Raw genomic sequence first — 16,896 nt, 5'->3', positions numbered from 1 at the left:
TGGCCCCCATAGACAACTTTAAGCCATGCAGGATTGTTTAGATAAGCCAGTGCCTTCTTATACTGGAACGGCTTAAATAACTGGTGCAGGCTCCATCTTCTTTCCACGGTTGAGTGGCAGAAGTTGCGGCGTACAAAGTAGGAGATCCCGTTGGAGGTGCGCTTGGCTTCAGGTCTGGCCTTTTCAAAGATTGCCTGCCGGAGCAAAAAATTGCCAAAAAAAACCAAGGATAGCTCTGGGGTAAGCCCCAGGTTTCGCCGGCATTTTCAAAGTAAATGGCATACGGTGGGCCTGCTGGATTTCTAAATCCCAATTTCAACTAGATAGTTCAGGCAGAGAGTCACAGAGAAGTTTGATCACGAAAGAGCGGGTGTCCTCCCCTTCTGCGGTTTCTGGTACCCCCAAAATGTGTTAATTGTTCCTGCGATGGCGGTTTTCAAAATCCTCAAGTTTCCACCTAACGTCCGCCAGCTCCGATTCAGGAGACTGATTCTAGCACCAAGACGCTTGAGGGCATTCGTGCACTGTACAAATTTTATTAACATTAACATGAGACTCACCCCGCTCTTGGTTTGCAGTAAGCTCTGATTCGTTCGATAGCATCCTAGATTCCATCTCTGTCAGTCGGTCCCCAAAAGAGCTACAAGTTCTTGTTAATTTTCGAACCACCCCTTGTACTTTACGTAGGGCTGCTTGTGCCCATCACCCATCCTGTGAAGTTTCTTCGCGGTGGGCTGCTATTGCTTGCAGCACCGTGTCGAGAGTTGTAGGTGGTGGACCAGTAAGTATTGGTTGGTCTGACTGTGGTGCGTGACCTGCTAGAGAGGAGGGGCGGGTAAATTGATCAGTAGGGGTATAGTCCCAAGCCAGCTCTGCTCCCACATGTGGTTTCTTTCCTTGTTTATTAGCTGTCTTGGACTTAGGCTTAATGGTAAAGGTTTCTACTTTATCTTCACAAATACTGCCAGTTTCGTCAGTTAGGTATGACGTAGAGCTGTCAGACCACCCGGCTTCTAATTCTGCATCATCGGAGAAAGAAAATAAATCGCTAGCTTCTTTCTCTGTTTCTACATGTATTTCAACATTTTCAATCTTTTGTTTGTCAGGAGGGTTGATAGTATCCGACATTACAGAGAAATTTGCCGCCCCAGCCTGAGTTGTTTGAAGAATAGTCTTGCTCACCCCACATCCAGCATCTATTAATCCTGTTTCTCCCCCCTCAATAGTTACTGCTGTGTCAAAGTTTCTAACAATAATATTTTCAGGGCTAGGATTGCTTACTTCGAGGGTTGCTAGGGTTGCTGTGGCTTCGTGGTGGTCTCCTGAAGCCTCCAGGGTATCGTTCTCAGCGATCCTCCAATTCTTACCCCCGGGTCCATCCGTCAACGTGAGACCATCTACTGCAGTGATCACCTCTGGCGTCTCTGCCTCACTGGTAGACTTTGCCTGGCACTTCCTCTCGAGATCCGGAAGCAATGCAGGGCCTATGCGCAACAGATCCACAACAGTTGGGGCGGTCGCGTCTTTCCTTGCATCATTCTTCCGGGTCGCAGCTCCTTGCCTCGGCGATTCTACAGCAGCAGACGCTAAGGCAGCCTTCTCCACCTTTCTCGCTATCTCCGCCGCTCCTTCGGGATTGCTGACACCGCGCCGGTCTGCCCGCTCAGCCATGTCCCGCTGGGCAGCCTTGCCGATCTTGCTCATGCCGTGGCTGACAGTGGAGCCGCAGCTATCATTGGGGCCATCACGGTGTTGTTGCCACAGTTGCTGGTCTCGATGGTCTTCGCAAGGTAGGCGCAGCTTTCGCACTTAGGTTGGGTCTGGGTTTCCGAGAGTGGTCTTAGAACAAGTCTTAGGACGGCCCAGCCGATAACTGTATAGAGAGTGGTTATTTGATTAAAAGCCAGGCTGGGTAGTTTCATGCGGCTCTCGAGCATTCTGCTATCACTGCTCTCACTGATCACTCAAAGCCGTAGTTTGCCTAGTCATCGGGGGTAGTCGGTAGTCTTACAGCATGACATGTCGAGAGCTCTGAAGCTGTGTATGCATTGCGGTCAGTGACAGACCGCCATCTTGCCTCCTCTTCCAGTCTGGAAATCTAAGCAGAATTAGTAAACTACAACATTCTAAGATGGCCGCCACCGTGGAAATACTTAGAAGCTATAGAACATGATAGTCCTTCTTTCATGTCCATAAGAAGGACATGCTAAGTCCTATGTCAATATCTAGATTCCTAGAGTCTTAGAGGCACCACCATTTTAGATTGGGCAGGGTCCTTACATGGGGAGAAGGTCGATACATGATGCAGGACCTACAAGGCCAAGATAGACCACAAGGGCCCCAAACACAATCAGTGCACAACAGGCTCCTGTAATCAGGCCTTGAGATACCAGCGAGGGCAATCCTCCCAAAAAATTGAGTTACTAGTGAATGAAACCAGGCACCTCCATGAACAATAAGATTTGATGTAGGGCACAACATCCTGATATCCATTTTGCTGTCTTGAGTCTTTCTGAGTCATCTCTTACTTTAAGAGCTGTTCTTGTTTTAACAAAACATTGACCATATGCATCTACCTAAAGCTGTAACTAGTATATGTGTGCTATGCGAGCGCCCTTTTTTGCTAAGTTACTCTATGAACACCTTTGCTGAAATAAATAAGATGTGGCATGTTTAACCCGTTGACCGCAGCGGGAATTCTGCCGCGGTGCGGGTGATTTATAACTGGGCATGGTCAGGACGGCCCCCGGCCGTCCTCCGCACACGACCATCGTGACGTCAGATGGCCGGAGGTCGTCCGATGCCTGCAAAGGGTTAAAGGAACTTTTATGCAAATATCTCTGTATGGTTGAATGAGTCTTAAATATGTCTTCATAAGTTTCAACAATAGTAATAAATGAGAAACGTTTACAATCAATTAAAAATTGTATATGCACATTCCGGTATTTTCCATTTAAGTAATTTAAATCTCTTTACATCCTACAGAAAACAATCCTTGATTGCACAAAATGTTTAAGAATAATGAAGATAGTACTGTAACTCTGCAAAAGCAAAGTCCGAAACATTGAGTTCCAGTATTCAGGAAAACATAAGTGCTGACAGAGGCAGTCGAACCTGAACATAAACGGACAGATATTGGGAAGTACCGTCACCGGCAATTCGGTGGTTCTACGAGTCTCAGTTGTGCACCTCCGTGCCTCAAGATGAAAAAATGACCTCTAGAAAATTAAAGCAACACTGATCAACCACTTCTTCTGTAAGCATGTCCAATACCAGCTCTGATCATGAGGTGGTTACAGCAGTACTTTGCTTCCTAAAGTGATATCAGACCACTATTCAGTGCTGGGCGTGTATTGTAAACTCTTTCAGGCCATTCCACAGCAACCAGCGAAAAGCACAGTTAACTGAAAGTTAAAAGAAATGGGTTTCTGCTATTTGAAACACAGAGTACTGTCCCAGTGTGCACCGACCAGAAGGAAGATGGATCTTTACCCGCAAGCTTGCCGAACCATTATCCAGTCTAAAGACACAATCACCCACAAAGCAGCCTTACACACGTTATGAGTGTGGCGAGTATTTGGTGACCTTTTCACTTTAGTGTTTAATCGGAAAGCAAGTCATGTTGGCCCTTCCGAAAGCACAATCAAGAGATGTAGAAAGATACATACCCGACTCAAAGACACTAACCAAGAAAGAAAAAGCATACACTTGCAGTGAATGTGGAAGTAGTTTTTCCCGAATCATCTAAACTCATGAATCATCAGCGAACACACACAGGGCAAAAGCCATTCAAGTGCAGTGAATGTGGGAAGAGCTTTAAATATTTACCAAGCCTAAAACGGCATAAGCGAACACACACAGGGGAAAAATCATTCAAGTGCAATGAATGTGGAAAGAGCTTTATATGTTTATCAAACCTAAAACAGCATCAGAGAACACACAATAGAGAAAAACCATATGTTTGCAGTGAATGTCTGAAGCACTTTAATCGATTATCACACCTAAAACGGCATCAGAAAACACACACAGGGGAAAAATCATTCGAGTGCAGTGAATGTGGAAGTAGTTTTAGTGAATCTTCAACATTAAGGGTTCATGAGCGAACACACACTGGAGAAAAACCATACCATTGCAGTAAATGTGGAAGTAGTTTTAGTCAATATTCAACATTAAGGCTTCATCAGCGAACACACACTGGAGAAAAACCATTCCAGTGCAGTGAATGTGTGAAAAGCTTTATAAGTATATCAAACCTAAAACAGCATCAGCGAACACACACTGGAGAAAAAACATTCAAGTGCAGTGAATGTGTGAAGAGCTTTAGTCTATTATCAAACCTAAAACGGCATCAGAAAACGCACACTGGGGAAAAACCATTCAAGTGCAATGAATGTGGGAAGAGCTTTATATGTTTATCAGACCTAAAACGGCACCAGAGAACACACACTGGGAAAAAACCTTTCATGTGCAATGAATGTGGGAAGAGCTTTTGTCAATTATCAAACCTAAAACGGCATCAGGGAGCACACACTGGGGAAAAACCATTCAAGTGCATTGATTGTGTAAAGAGATTTTGTTTCTTATCAGAGCTACATAGACATCAGCGAACACACCTTGAAGAAAAACCATTCAAGTGCAATGACTATGGGAAGACCTTTATATATTTATCAGACCTAAAATGGCATCAGAGAACACACAATGGAGAAAAACCATATGTTTGCAGTGAATGTCTGAAGCACTTTAATCGATTATCACACCTAAAACGGCATCAGAAAACACACACAGGGGAAAAATCATTCAAGTGCAGTGAATGTGGAAGTAGTTTTAGTGAGTCTTCAACATTAAAGATTCATGAGCGAACACACACTGGCGAAAAACCATACCATTGCAGTGAATGTGGAAGTAGTTTTAGTCAATATTCAACATTAAGGCTTCATCAGCGAACACACACTGGAGAAAAACCATTCCAGTGCAGTGAATGTGTGAAAAGCTTTATATGTTTATCAAACCTAAAACAGCATCAGCGAACACACACTGGAGAAAAAACATTCGAGTGCAATGAATGTGTGAAGAGCTTTAGTTTATTATCAAACCTAAAACGGCATCAGAAAACACACACTGGAGAAAAAACATTCAAGTGCAGTGAATGTCTGAAGAGCTTTAGTCTATTATCAAACCTAAAACGGCACCAGAAAACACACACTGGGGAAAAACCATTCAAGTGCAATGCATGTGGGAAGAGCTTTTGTCAATTATCAAACCTAAAACGGCATCAGGGAGCACACACTGGGGAAAAACCATTCAAGTGCATTGAATGTAGAAGTAGTTTTAGTGACTCATCAACATTAAGGATTCATCAGCGAAGACACACAGGAGAAAAACCAAATCATGGCAGTGAACGTGAAAAAACTTTTGTCAATCTTCAAACCTAAAAAAACATCAGCGAGCACTCCACCATCACCATCAATGAAGGTGTCTATTCTCTGCTATTGTTTATTTCCCTACAGCTATGAAAAACATGAAATATCAGGAAACCCATTGGGAGACTAGCACAAAGTGGACTAAAAGTAAAGAAACATTGTTGGTTTTTATTCTGTGAGAAAGTTTTAACTAAAGAAATCTAAGCACACCTGACCATGCTACCTGTAAAATAAACACCATGAACAATGCAAGGGTATTTGCAGCTAATTTTAGAGATTAGTACTAAAACGTATAAACCCAACTCACGCAAAACAATTTAACAAGCTCAAAATGAAGATTCTTCAGAGCTGGCTGTGGTTTTTGTCATTTTATGTATCATTAATTGTTCTGTGACATTGGCCAGAGAACTGTGCAGAAAAGCAGAAGTGAAAGCAGGAGAATATGACCTGCAGCTCTCTGGGTTAACTCTTGCAGTGCATGACATTTACCTCTGAAGCTCTAATATAGAACAACTGAGGACACAAAATTCTTCAGCCATGAAAATTATGATTACGTTTTAACTGTGAAACTATGTGACAACAATTGAATTGATTTTACTCTTTTGATCTGTCCTTACGATGTAGCAACTCTTATACAATTATGTTCAAAATTAGACAGTGCAGCTATATAGAAATAGGCAATGGATGAATGTGGAAGTATGCCTGTATATTTTCAGTAGGGACCGTGCACCAACTAAGTGCTGAATATTGATCATCTCCATCGCAATTGCATTGCAAATGCTTTTTTGATACACTGTTTTTTAAATTGAGTATCTGTCTCCGTGATACATTGTTCTCTAAATTTTTGGAAACAAAAATATAACATGATATATAAATAATATAAAAAGATAACATTGGTACCAATAAAAATATATTGTAGAAAACTCATTATACTTGGTTGTTCACAATTTGTCTTTTCCTAATTCAAAGGTTCACTTTGTTATTATATTTCCTAACTGTTTTTTTCACACTTGTAGAACAAATGATGATCATAGTCCCAATTACCGTCTATGAGCCGTACTCGTCAGCACATTATACAACCTCGCATTTCATTAGCGGCAAAAAAGTTAAAATCTCATAGAAACGTAGCCCTACACCTGGTTAGGAAAAACCCAGGCAACACAAGCTTATTTAACAACTACAAGCAAACACGAAAAGCCTTCAAATCATCTATATACAGGGAAAAACATATGGCGTCTGATCAGTTCTGGCTGAAGCTGGTTCACGTAAGCAAGAACTCCAACACAAAGTTATTCTGGTCTCTAGTTAACTTGGGTCCTTTAGGTAGAAGTGGGCATGGTAGCGCAAATATAACCTCAGAAGAATGGACTCCGTTTTTATCTAAACATTTCCGCGACAACTCAAACAGGGACGGTCATTCTAGCCCCCATCAACTAATTTAGAGTTATTACCTTCTGAAGCCAAACGCATTGGTAAGACCTAGCCTAACAACTTAGCTAATCAGCGAAGCGAAGACCCCATGACGGAGACCTTGATGACATCAGAATTGTTAAGAAACAACATTGCCCGTACAATCAGGAAAGCAAGGTCAGAAGGAGCTCCTGGGCCTAACAGTCTTCCTCAAGCTCTGTTTAAATCGGACAAAGATTTGTGGTCAGACCTCTTGGCCTCCGTGTTTTCATACTGTAGGATAAACCATTACATCCCGGAGTCCTGGAAAGGCGCTATTATCCACCCAATCTATAAAAGTGGAAAGAGAAATGACCCTAAGAACTTCTGAATGATAGCTCTCCTCGACATCGAATCTAAATACTATGCCAGGATTTTACTGGAAGAGCTGTCGGCCTGGGCCGAATCAACAAAGCGCCTTCCCTTCAACCAGATTGCCTTCGTGGCAAACTCCGGAACAATGAGTAACCTACTTGCATTATCTCTTTTGATGCAGAAAGCGGGAGTCCAAGGTATCCTACTTCACTGCTGCTTTGTGGACTTCAAAGCGGCTTTTGACTGGGTGCAGAAAGACGGCTGTGGATAAAAGTTAAAGAGCTGGGGCATACATCTGGCCCTCTTACCCCCTTCAGTGCGGCGTGAGTTTTCGCGCTGTGCTGAAGGTTCTATTAAGTGGGCAGGGCCGTGACAGAGCGGTTCCGTCATTAGCACAGCCCACCCGGCACTCATGATGGAACCGCTCCGTCATGAGCACCGAAGGGTTTAACAGCCATAATTCAACTTCATTCGAAAATCTAGATAAGAATAAAGTTGGTAGATGGGGGTGCCATGTCTCAAGGGAGATTTCGCCAATAGCGGTGGTTCCACTCCTTTTTAACTTGTTTATTTCAGACCTATCTCCTTTACTTACCAATGTCCATTCTTATCCCCCCTCAAATAGACAGACCCCGCATTAGCAGTCTGTTATATACTGACGACATTGTGTTACTGAGCCAAACAAAAGTAGGACTTTAGAGGTTACTTGATCAGCGGCTCCCCTACACAACAATAAAGTCACTTGATCTGAATTTGCCAACAAAATTATTTTCTTTTGGGAAGCGGAAGCAGCAGAGAGGTGGTTGGTCCTTTAATAATAAAAACATTGTAACAGTATATCATTAAAAATATTTTGGAATTTTTTCGGACGCCAGAGGCTCCTTTGTAAAGCAGAAAGAGGCAGTATCCTATCCGCCCCCTTACAGTCAGCATGTGCCGCCTTCCATAAAGAAACAGGGCTAATGTAGCAGTGCATCAGTTTCGTGTTCCTGTTTCCTCATGTATCCCCTAATCCAACATCATGGTTAATGTGGTCTCGTGGAATGTACATGGTCTAGGTCACCCTGTGAAACGTCAAAAGGTATTTCTGAAGTAAAAATTAGCTTTCGTGCCGGAAAGGAGAGCATTCCTGGTAAAGCCCCAGGACTTGACTCCATACCAGGAGACTTGTTCAAGCACGATGTTAAAATTTGGGGACCTTATCTTAACTACTTGTGTAATTATATAGCTACGGGTGCTAGTATGCCTGATACTTGGAGGGGGGCGTAAATTATCTGTATTTTTATAAAGGGCGACAGGAGTGATCCTGCGAATTATCGCCCGATAAGTTTAATAGACATACAGCAAAAAATGTATGCAAGGCACCTTTTAAATCGGATCAATGAATGGATTGATGAAGGAGACGTCCTTACAAATACCAAGCAGGCTTCAGAGCAAGAGTTAGTACTATAGATCAACTTTTTAGGTTCTGCTGCCTATGCTGGAAATACGTACGTTTGCATAAGGGTCATTTGTATGTGGCATTTGTTGATCTTAGAGCCGCTTTCGACCTCATCCCCAGACACCTGTTGTGAAAAGCGCTTGCCAAACAGGGTTTACCCAAAAATATTTTGGAGCAGGTACAAAGACTCCACCATAACAACTTTGCGAAAGTGAGGTGGGGTCCAGATGGCGAACTCACTAAAGCGATACCAATAAAAAGGGGGGTTCGCCAAGGCTGTGTCCTTGCCCCAACCCTTTTTTCCCTGTTTGTTAATGATATGCCCACTTTCCTAAGCAAGTGCAAAAATGAATCCCCAAAATTGGGGGGTGAAATTGTGTCTTCCTTACTATTTGCGGATGATACCATCTTGATATCCCAAACGTCGAGAGGGTTACAATCACTGCTTGATACCTTTCACTCATATTGCAATACAAAGGGTCTCGAGATAAGCACCACCAAAACCAAGTACATGGCAATAAATCCACATAGTTCTTTCAAGGGAAACTTGGTTTTAGAAAATCAAAAGTTGGAACATGTTAAAACTTTTATATATTTGGGTGTATCCTTTGACTCCAAAATGCAGTGGAAATCTCATATAGAAAAAGGTAAGTTACTTTTAACACAGAATAGTCGCCCCATACGAAAAAGACATAGGGATAGCTGGAATAAAGCTGTGCTTCCGGCACTTGAAGTTTTTCGGGCCAAAGCACAATCGGCAGCCCTATACGGGGCTGAGCTGTGGGGATCCCTCTGTAGAAAATCCTTTGAGCTCAAAGAGAATGAATTTTATAGAGCACTTTTAAAATTGCCAATGTATACCCCAACAACACCAATGCTCCTTGACCTAAATATGAAGCGGACAGACCATCATGCCATACTAAGACCGTTAATGTTATGGGTCAGGTTATGGACTATACCGGAGCTGATACAATATAGAGCAGCTCTAGTTGAGTTAAAAGACCTGGATATTTTTAGCCGTATTGCATGGTACGACCATATCAGAGCATGGTTAGTGAGGGTCGGACTAGCCCATTTTTGGACACATCCGTCCGCACTAACCTCGTGTTCAAAAGGATCCTAAAAATCTCCATCTGGGCTTATATGAATGAACGGAGAACTAGTGATTTAACTAATGGCTCTCTAGCTAAATAATTTTACCTGTTTAAAACAGAGCCTTGCTTCGAGCCCTTCTTGAATGAAGTAAATCGTCCCTTAGCAAAAACATTATACCTAAAGCTTAGATATGGATCATTGATGATAAAAAGTCGTACAGCAAAGTGGAGTTCAAACAGCAATGATAAATGTGGTATGTGTAGTGAAGGTATGAAGGAGGATTACGCACACATACTATTTTTTTGTCCCGCATATTTGGCAGCCAGGAAAAAATGGATCAAACCCCTTTGTATGAATATTGATGTATAGAGTTGCAGAAAGAATTTTAATAACTGGCACACGACAAGTTATAGTTTTCTGTATGTGTAGGTACCTGCTTGCTGTATATTTTATTAGGAAAAAAGCGGGTGAAAAATTGTAAAAGGTGTAAAATTAATTGGAAATTTCTGCTGATTTTACGGACTTGATTTTATGTGCCATTTTAATTATTTATTTATTTTAAATATAGTACGCACTCCCTCCAATAGATGTTATCTATACTGCAACCCACAATGGTCTATGTAAAATAAAAATGTTTTATCTTCTATCTGTACCTTTTATGATATTTTATCGAAATAAAGGATATAAAAAAAAAAAAGAGGCAGTAAGGGCAAAAGCCAGGTCACATGAGGTTGCCTCAGCAGAACCTTTGAAACAACTACTTGGCCCGAGCCTTACCCCATTGTTAAAGGCAAAGATAACCAACTCCCTATCATATGGGCATGAGATCATGATGGGCGCAGTAAGTACCCCTCTGAACAAATTAACCACCAACATTTTTGAACAAGCATTGCGCCTGCCAAGATCCTCGTCGCCAGCCAAAATCAGACTTGAACTTGGACTATAAGACCATCATGGTATCGAGGTCGGCGCGTTTATCAAGCTTTGCAGTAGACTGTGTAATTCCCAGGAAGGCAGTTGGAGGTTAGACTTTGGGATTAAATATTGACCAGCCAATCTAGCCAAAAACATCGACATCATCTCAACCATTCCTTGCAGCTACTCGGCGTCAAGGAATACTGGGGAACAAATCCATTACAGCCGGCGTTAAAGACTGTTATTAAGAAAAGTGTCCGGCTATGGTCCTTTCATTCAGACAGGGCAAAACTGTCCAGAAGGAAACATGCCTGGGGTGGGTATTTCTGACTTCAAACCCGGGTTTGAATCATCTTATTTATCATGCACGTTCGTACTTTTTTGGAAGTTAACATTTATGGCCCTGAGATTGGGAGAATTGCCTTTTTTAGAGCATTTACTTAAATGGCGGCTCCCAAATGTCAGTACCGAATGTAGAAAATGCGGTTACCACTCTGAAGCAATGGTGCACATAGCATGCGCATGTCCCCCATTGCTCAATGACAGAAGTAACTTACTGCGTTACGCATGGAAAAATCTCGGAGCTCGTACATGTCGCCAGGCGATAATAGCCGCCATGAGCTCTGAAAATACAAAGCTGAACATTCGGTTCACCAAATTTGCCACCAGAGCGGACAAATCACTGGGCAAATAACATAACATATGTATTTGTTAAGCGCACGTTCACCACTACGGGTATCTTGGTGCTGAATAACAGATGTTTGTTGTTACCCAACTCAATGGTACTCATTTTATCGACCTCAGATGGATGAAAGGCTGAGTGGACCCGCTGGGATTTGAACCTGTGACCATGAGGTCAAACACAGGCCCCTGCAGTAGACGCATAGTCCACTGAGCCACCAGACCCGGCTTATATACGGGGCTGCAAACCTCCCTTTCTCTGGTCGTACCGTTACGCAGCCACACGATGAACTCATGAACTTTTGATCACACAGTATAGTTGACTTGACCATTGTTTTTACCTAATACTAATTGTTCTTACATACTGCTTGAAAATGTATGTCTAAGTCTCCCTCTCCAGCTTTTTAAAGTAATGCTATGATTGTCTGGTCAACCAAGACTTTTAGCATTTTAGGCAATCCGTCATGAGCCGGACATTTTAACTACACCTCACTTTTTAGCAGGATTAATACACCTTTTTAGCACTAATTATGTCTTTTTAAAAAAAAAATCCTATTATACATGAATTATGTGATTTTAAAATGGAATGTTTGAAACTTATGTCTAGGGTGGAGGTGTTCAAACTGGGGTTGTGCCCCCTTTGGGGGTTCTCTGGTGATCCCAGATGGGGCGCCAGGCTCTGGCCCAAAACAAATTATACTGATAGCAGTGCTTTATTTTAAGCTAAAATAATGAGCGACAGTGGGCCATCACTAACATGTTTTGTCATTTATATCCTAGCTGGGATGATGTGTCAAAAGGCACAGGACTCCAAATGTTCTTCAAAACCGCCACCCCCGATTCAAATAAACTCACTGTCGGTACTTGTACCCATTATAAGAACATTGGAATGTTGGGAGCTCCATCGAAGACAACCGAGTAGCTCCGGGCTTGTAATGGCTGGTATAAGTCCGGAGCTATAACTTTCCAATGTTTGTCTTCATGTTTCTCCCTTTTGAATTTAAAACATTCTACCCTCAGTGGGTGGAATGTTCTAATGGCCTTATAGTCTTTCTGCCTCAGGGTATACCGTTTGTTAAAGGCCCTGAACCTGTGTTTTGGGCCCGAGCCGCAGGCCCTCGGCAGCGGGCTATTAAGCTATAGTAAGGCCTGCCTGACTAGAACAGTATGTTGGGCAATCATGCATTTGATTGCATGTTTAAAACAGAACTTAACTGCAAAGCTTAAATAAGTCTAGACATATTTAAACATTGCCAATTGAATAGAATAATTGAGAAAAATTCTAAGAGGCGCCCTATGATTGCTGGGAGGAAGGGGGGCATGTGATAATAAAAGGTTTTAAGACCACTGGTCTAGGGTGTTCCTCATCGGAGAGTTGTGAGGGGCCTGATGTAACACTGTTGGTTAGTCAAATCTTAAAGTTAAGGGCTCAGAGACTCAAAGCCGATAGATTTCAATGTCAAACCTGTTCATCACCTCTTAATCATCCTCACTGATCGCAATATGTAAGTGACTGGATCAGGCTCCCTCCTACCATGTCCAGATGCGCTGCCAGCTGGGTATCTTCAGCACAGGTATGTAAATCAGATGAAAGTATTTGAGATGTATTTGAGATGTAAAACATGAAAGTAATAGAAAAATGCAAGCTTTACAAAGGAATGGTGAGGGCAAAGCCCTGATCAACACGGTTAGTACTATTTGTTTTTGTTTGAATATGTTTATTGCATTTTTTGACAAATCACAACATTACACATATAGAAAAAAAAATGATTAATTATGCCGTAGTACAGAAGACGTGTCAGAGGTCGCCGCAGTCATTCATGCACATGAAGGAGTTCAACCGTAAGGATCAACTTAAAAGCAGCTTAGTTAAGATAGCGTGTCTACATCATTAGCTACAGGCATATCCAAGAGAGATTATTGATCTACATAGGTGGTGATAAAGCAATTGTTGCTTCCCAATTTCACATCAGATATTTGTTCAGTTCGGAGCGGAGGCTATGCCATGGCAGTGAATCAAAATAGGTTGTGCACATCAGCAATACAACATATATCCAAAGCTTTGTTACAAAACTAACAAGTGTAAAGAACAATCTGAAAGGTGCGGAAACGAAAGACTGAGCGGTGTCCAACAGCGATTGTGTGTGTATGTGTGTTGCTCTCGGGGCAGGCGGGTGGGAAAAGGCATGTATCATGTTGTATCGACAGTGAGGATCCAGCTACAAGATCTACCAAGTGCGCAGCGGGGGGGAGGAGGGGAAGAAGGGGGGGAAGGGAGAAAAGGGGGAGCTCAGTGGGGAGAGAGGGGGGAGAAAAAGTCTAGCCAGGACCATGCGAAGAGAGGCACTAGCGTTTAAACAATGCCACCCTGCAGGCACACCTGATGGTAGGTCGTCAAGGTGCTATCCCAGTCTGTCGCTATGAGATACTTGCGGAGCCCCGCTGTCTCTTCTCTATGTAGCACTACACTTTCCGCCCTTGCCCAGTTGTCAAACGAATGATGCCAGTATATCGCCTGGGGGGGCGCGTTGTTCTTCCAGCGCTTGGTAATGAGGCACTTTGCAGTTATCAGCCCCAGGTCCCAGAACCTCTCCCGGACCTTTGTCTGTTTCGTTCTTCTGAACAAGCCCAACAAGCAAGCTTCCCATGTAAGTGGCAAGCTGCCTCCCATCGCTTTTGCCAAGGTATCCGACAATGCAAACCAGTAGGTATGCAGAGAGGGGCATGTCCAGAGTGCATGTAGGAGTTGTGCATCTACAAGTCCGCATCTGGGGCAGGCTGATGTAGTAAGTCTGAAGTATCTATTGATCTTATCAGGGGACAGATAGGCGCGGTGCACGATGTAATATTGAATAATCTTAAAGCGTGCGTTGCACAGTATGTGTAGTGTCCCCGCTAGTATCTGCGCCCATTCCCTGTCAGTCCAGTCCCGGCCTCTATCGGCTGTCCATTTGTCTCGCAGCCTCTGTGATGAGAACTGCGTGTGTGTGTGTAGCGCCTGGACGAGCCAGTGTACCACATGAGAGCCGATCCCCATCACATGCAGATACTGAATTAGCAGATGCGTGGGGGGCATTTCCATTAGCGTTCCCCATGCTTGCGTCAATATATGCAGAAGCCTCGCATGTGTCAGGAATTGCCCAGCCGGGAGGCCCGTGTCAGTCGCTAAAGTCGCAAAAGGATGCAGAGCGCCATCTTCAAACAAGTCGCCCAGGCTCTCCAAATCAACAGCCGTCCAGCTGTTCAATGCAGGCCCCGCGAGTGCCCCCCCCCCAGGGTGTACCCAGTAATGGCAGGTTAGGTGCGTATGGCTTGGTACGCCCTTGAGCTTCAGACTCCTCACATAGCACTTTCTCGCCACCGCAGGGTGTAGTTGATCAGGGTAGCGGGTCTTAGTTAGGGGATGAAATAACGTGTGTATTTGCGGGGCTGTCATAACCGCGTCGTCCGAGGCAGTATCTCCCAAATTCTTCCCACACAGCCAGTAAGTGACCCGCTGCAACTGCGCTGCTAGATAATAAAGCTTGTGATTAGGGACCGCCAACCCTCCGCTCTCCGTCGCAGCATATAGAGTCTTTAACGCAACTCTGGGGCGCCCCTTGTTCCAGATCAGGCGTCTGGTTAGAGTTTCCAGTTCGCGGAAAATGCGAGTAGGGACATATATCGGTAGATTTGCATAAACGTACAGCAACCGGGGTAGGGCAATCATCTTTGCCAGTGTAATACGACTGGGGACGTTCAACGGGAGGGAGGTCCAAAAGGACACTTGAGCTGTAAGTGACGAGATTGTTCTCGTGAGATTACCATCCAAGAGATCAGCAGGGTCACGATAAACTTGGATTCCCAGATATCTAAACACGGTTGGGTACCAAAGGAGCCGTTCACCCATCACCGTAAAGTCGCACTCCGGGGTGACTACAGCGAAAGCGTACACCCCCGATTTCACCTAATTAACACTAAGTCCCGACACGTCTCCAAAGTCTCCAAAGTCTCTCTGTCAGTGAGCGTGCACGGAAAACGGGTCAGGTCTCTAATCAGTAGATCGTCAGCGTATAATGACACTGAGTGCACCCCGTCAGCCAGGGGGATACCCCAATCCGCGCCGGAGGCACGCAACTGCGCAGCTAAGGGTTCCATCATTAGTGCAAAAATCAGGGGGAGAGGAGGCAGCCCTGTCTGGTGCCTCTGTGCACTCGGACCGGATCAGAGAAAAGTCTGCCCGTGCGTACACGCACCACAGGGTCAGAGTAAAGGAGTTCCACCATACGTAGGTAGGCAGCTCCCATCTCAAATTTTCCCAGTACTTGCATGAGGTAGGGCCATTCCACTGAATCGAACGCTTTCTCAAGGTCCAGAATTACACATCCCGATCGTGGCCATCGGGACACAGCCAAACTCTGCACACGAAACAGCCGCCTGATTTTATAAGACGTGCTGCGGGTGGGCACAAAACCGTTTTGGTCAGTGTGTACTAGTGTGGGGACCAGTGGCGCCAGTCTCTGAGCCAGTGCGGATGCTAGGATCTTGTAGTCCGTGTTAAGGAGGGCAAGTTGCCTGTAAGATCCTATATTGAACCCGTCCCTACCAGGCTTCAGAAGCGATATCACGTTCGCCTTGTTAAGAGTGGATGGAAGAGTGGCATCTTCTATCGCCGCCCTATACATCCGTATAAGTTCGGGGATGAGGATAGTGGAGTAGGCCTTGTAAAACTCCGCAGGCAAGCCATCAGGGCCTGGGGTCTTACCGTTAGAAAGGGAGAATATAACAGTCCGAATTTCCTCCGCCGCCAGCGGCATGCCCAGTTCATCGCGTTGTACATTTGTGGCTGTTGGCAGTGGCAATTCCGATAAGTACCTGGAAATGTCATCACCAGTGGCTCGCAAACGGGAGCAGTACAGATCCACATAGTGGCTTGTAAAAGCCTCATGTATGGCCCTCTGTGTGTATACCACAGTGCCTTGTGCGGTACGGATTGACATCACCAGTAACGTTTGAGTGTCCCTCCGTATCAGCCAAGTCAAGAGCTTGCCCGGCTTGTCCCCAGCGTGGTGTGTGCGCGCCGAGTGTGCGGCATAATTCAAGTTATTCAATCTGTCCAAAAGCTGCGCATGTTGTTCACGGGCTGTCACTAGTCCCGAATCGTCGCCCTTCGCTGACTCTCACTCGCCATCTAGTAGGGTAGATTCACCCTCTTCAAATCCCTGTCCACCTGGCGCCTCATGCCCGCCTGCGTGCCCAGACAACGACCACGTGTGACCACTTTAAACGCATCCCACTCGATCTGCGGTGTAGACGCATTGTCAGCATTATCCTCAAAATATTGTAGAATGTGAGACGAGAGCGATTCCCGGAATGGGGCGTCTAGTAAGACATCCGGCTGGAGTCGCCACGTGGGGATCGGTGGGTGCGGGTGTTCCCAGGTAAAGTCAAGAGTGTGAGGGTTGTGGTCTGAGTGAGTGCAACCTAGATAGCAGGAGTCCGTGATATGAGGTAGCAGGTCACTAGATAACATGAATCTGTGAAGTCTGACATGTAGTGTGTGTACACCCGAGTAGTACGAATAAACCCTCGTGTTGGGAT

General features: G+C 44.4%; 1 protein-coding gene across 1 annotated transcript in view; it reads left to right on the top strand.

The window, feature by feature from the left end:
- LOC147737940 (uncharacterized) overlaps nucleotides 1-5,653 on the top strand; it is a 58,247-nt gene extending 52,594 nt beyond the window's left edge. Inside the window, exon 2 of the mRNA XM_086948995.1 lies at nucleotides 2,986-5,653. Coding sequence (XP_086805121.1) covers nucleotides 3,753-5,432 — 1,680 coding nt within the window. The 5' untranslated portion in view covers nucleotides 2,986-3,752 and the 3' untranslated portion in view covers nucleotides 5,433-5,653. The remainder of the gene's footprint in view (nucleotides 1-2,985) is intronic.
- Nucleotides 5,654-16,896: the final 11,243 nt, after the last annotated feature.

The sequence above is a fragment of the Lissotriton vulgaris genome, chromosome 1_1 (assembly GCF_964263255.1).
Source record: "Lissotriton vulgaris chromosome 1_1, aLisVul1.2, whole genome shotgun sequence".
Classification (NCBI taxonomy): Eukaryota; Metazoa; Chordata; class Amphibia; order Caudata; family Salamandridae; genus Lissotriton; species Lissotriton vulgaris.
The sequence above is the reverse complement of the archived record's forward strand: the minus strand, read 5'-3'. Positions and strand labels throughout refer to the sequence as shown.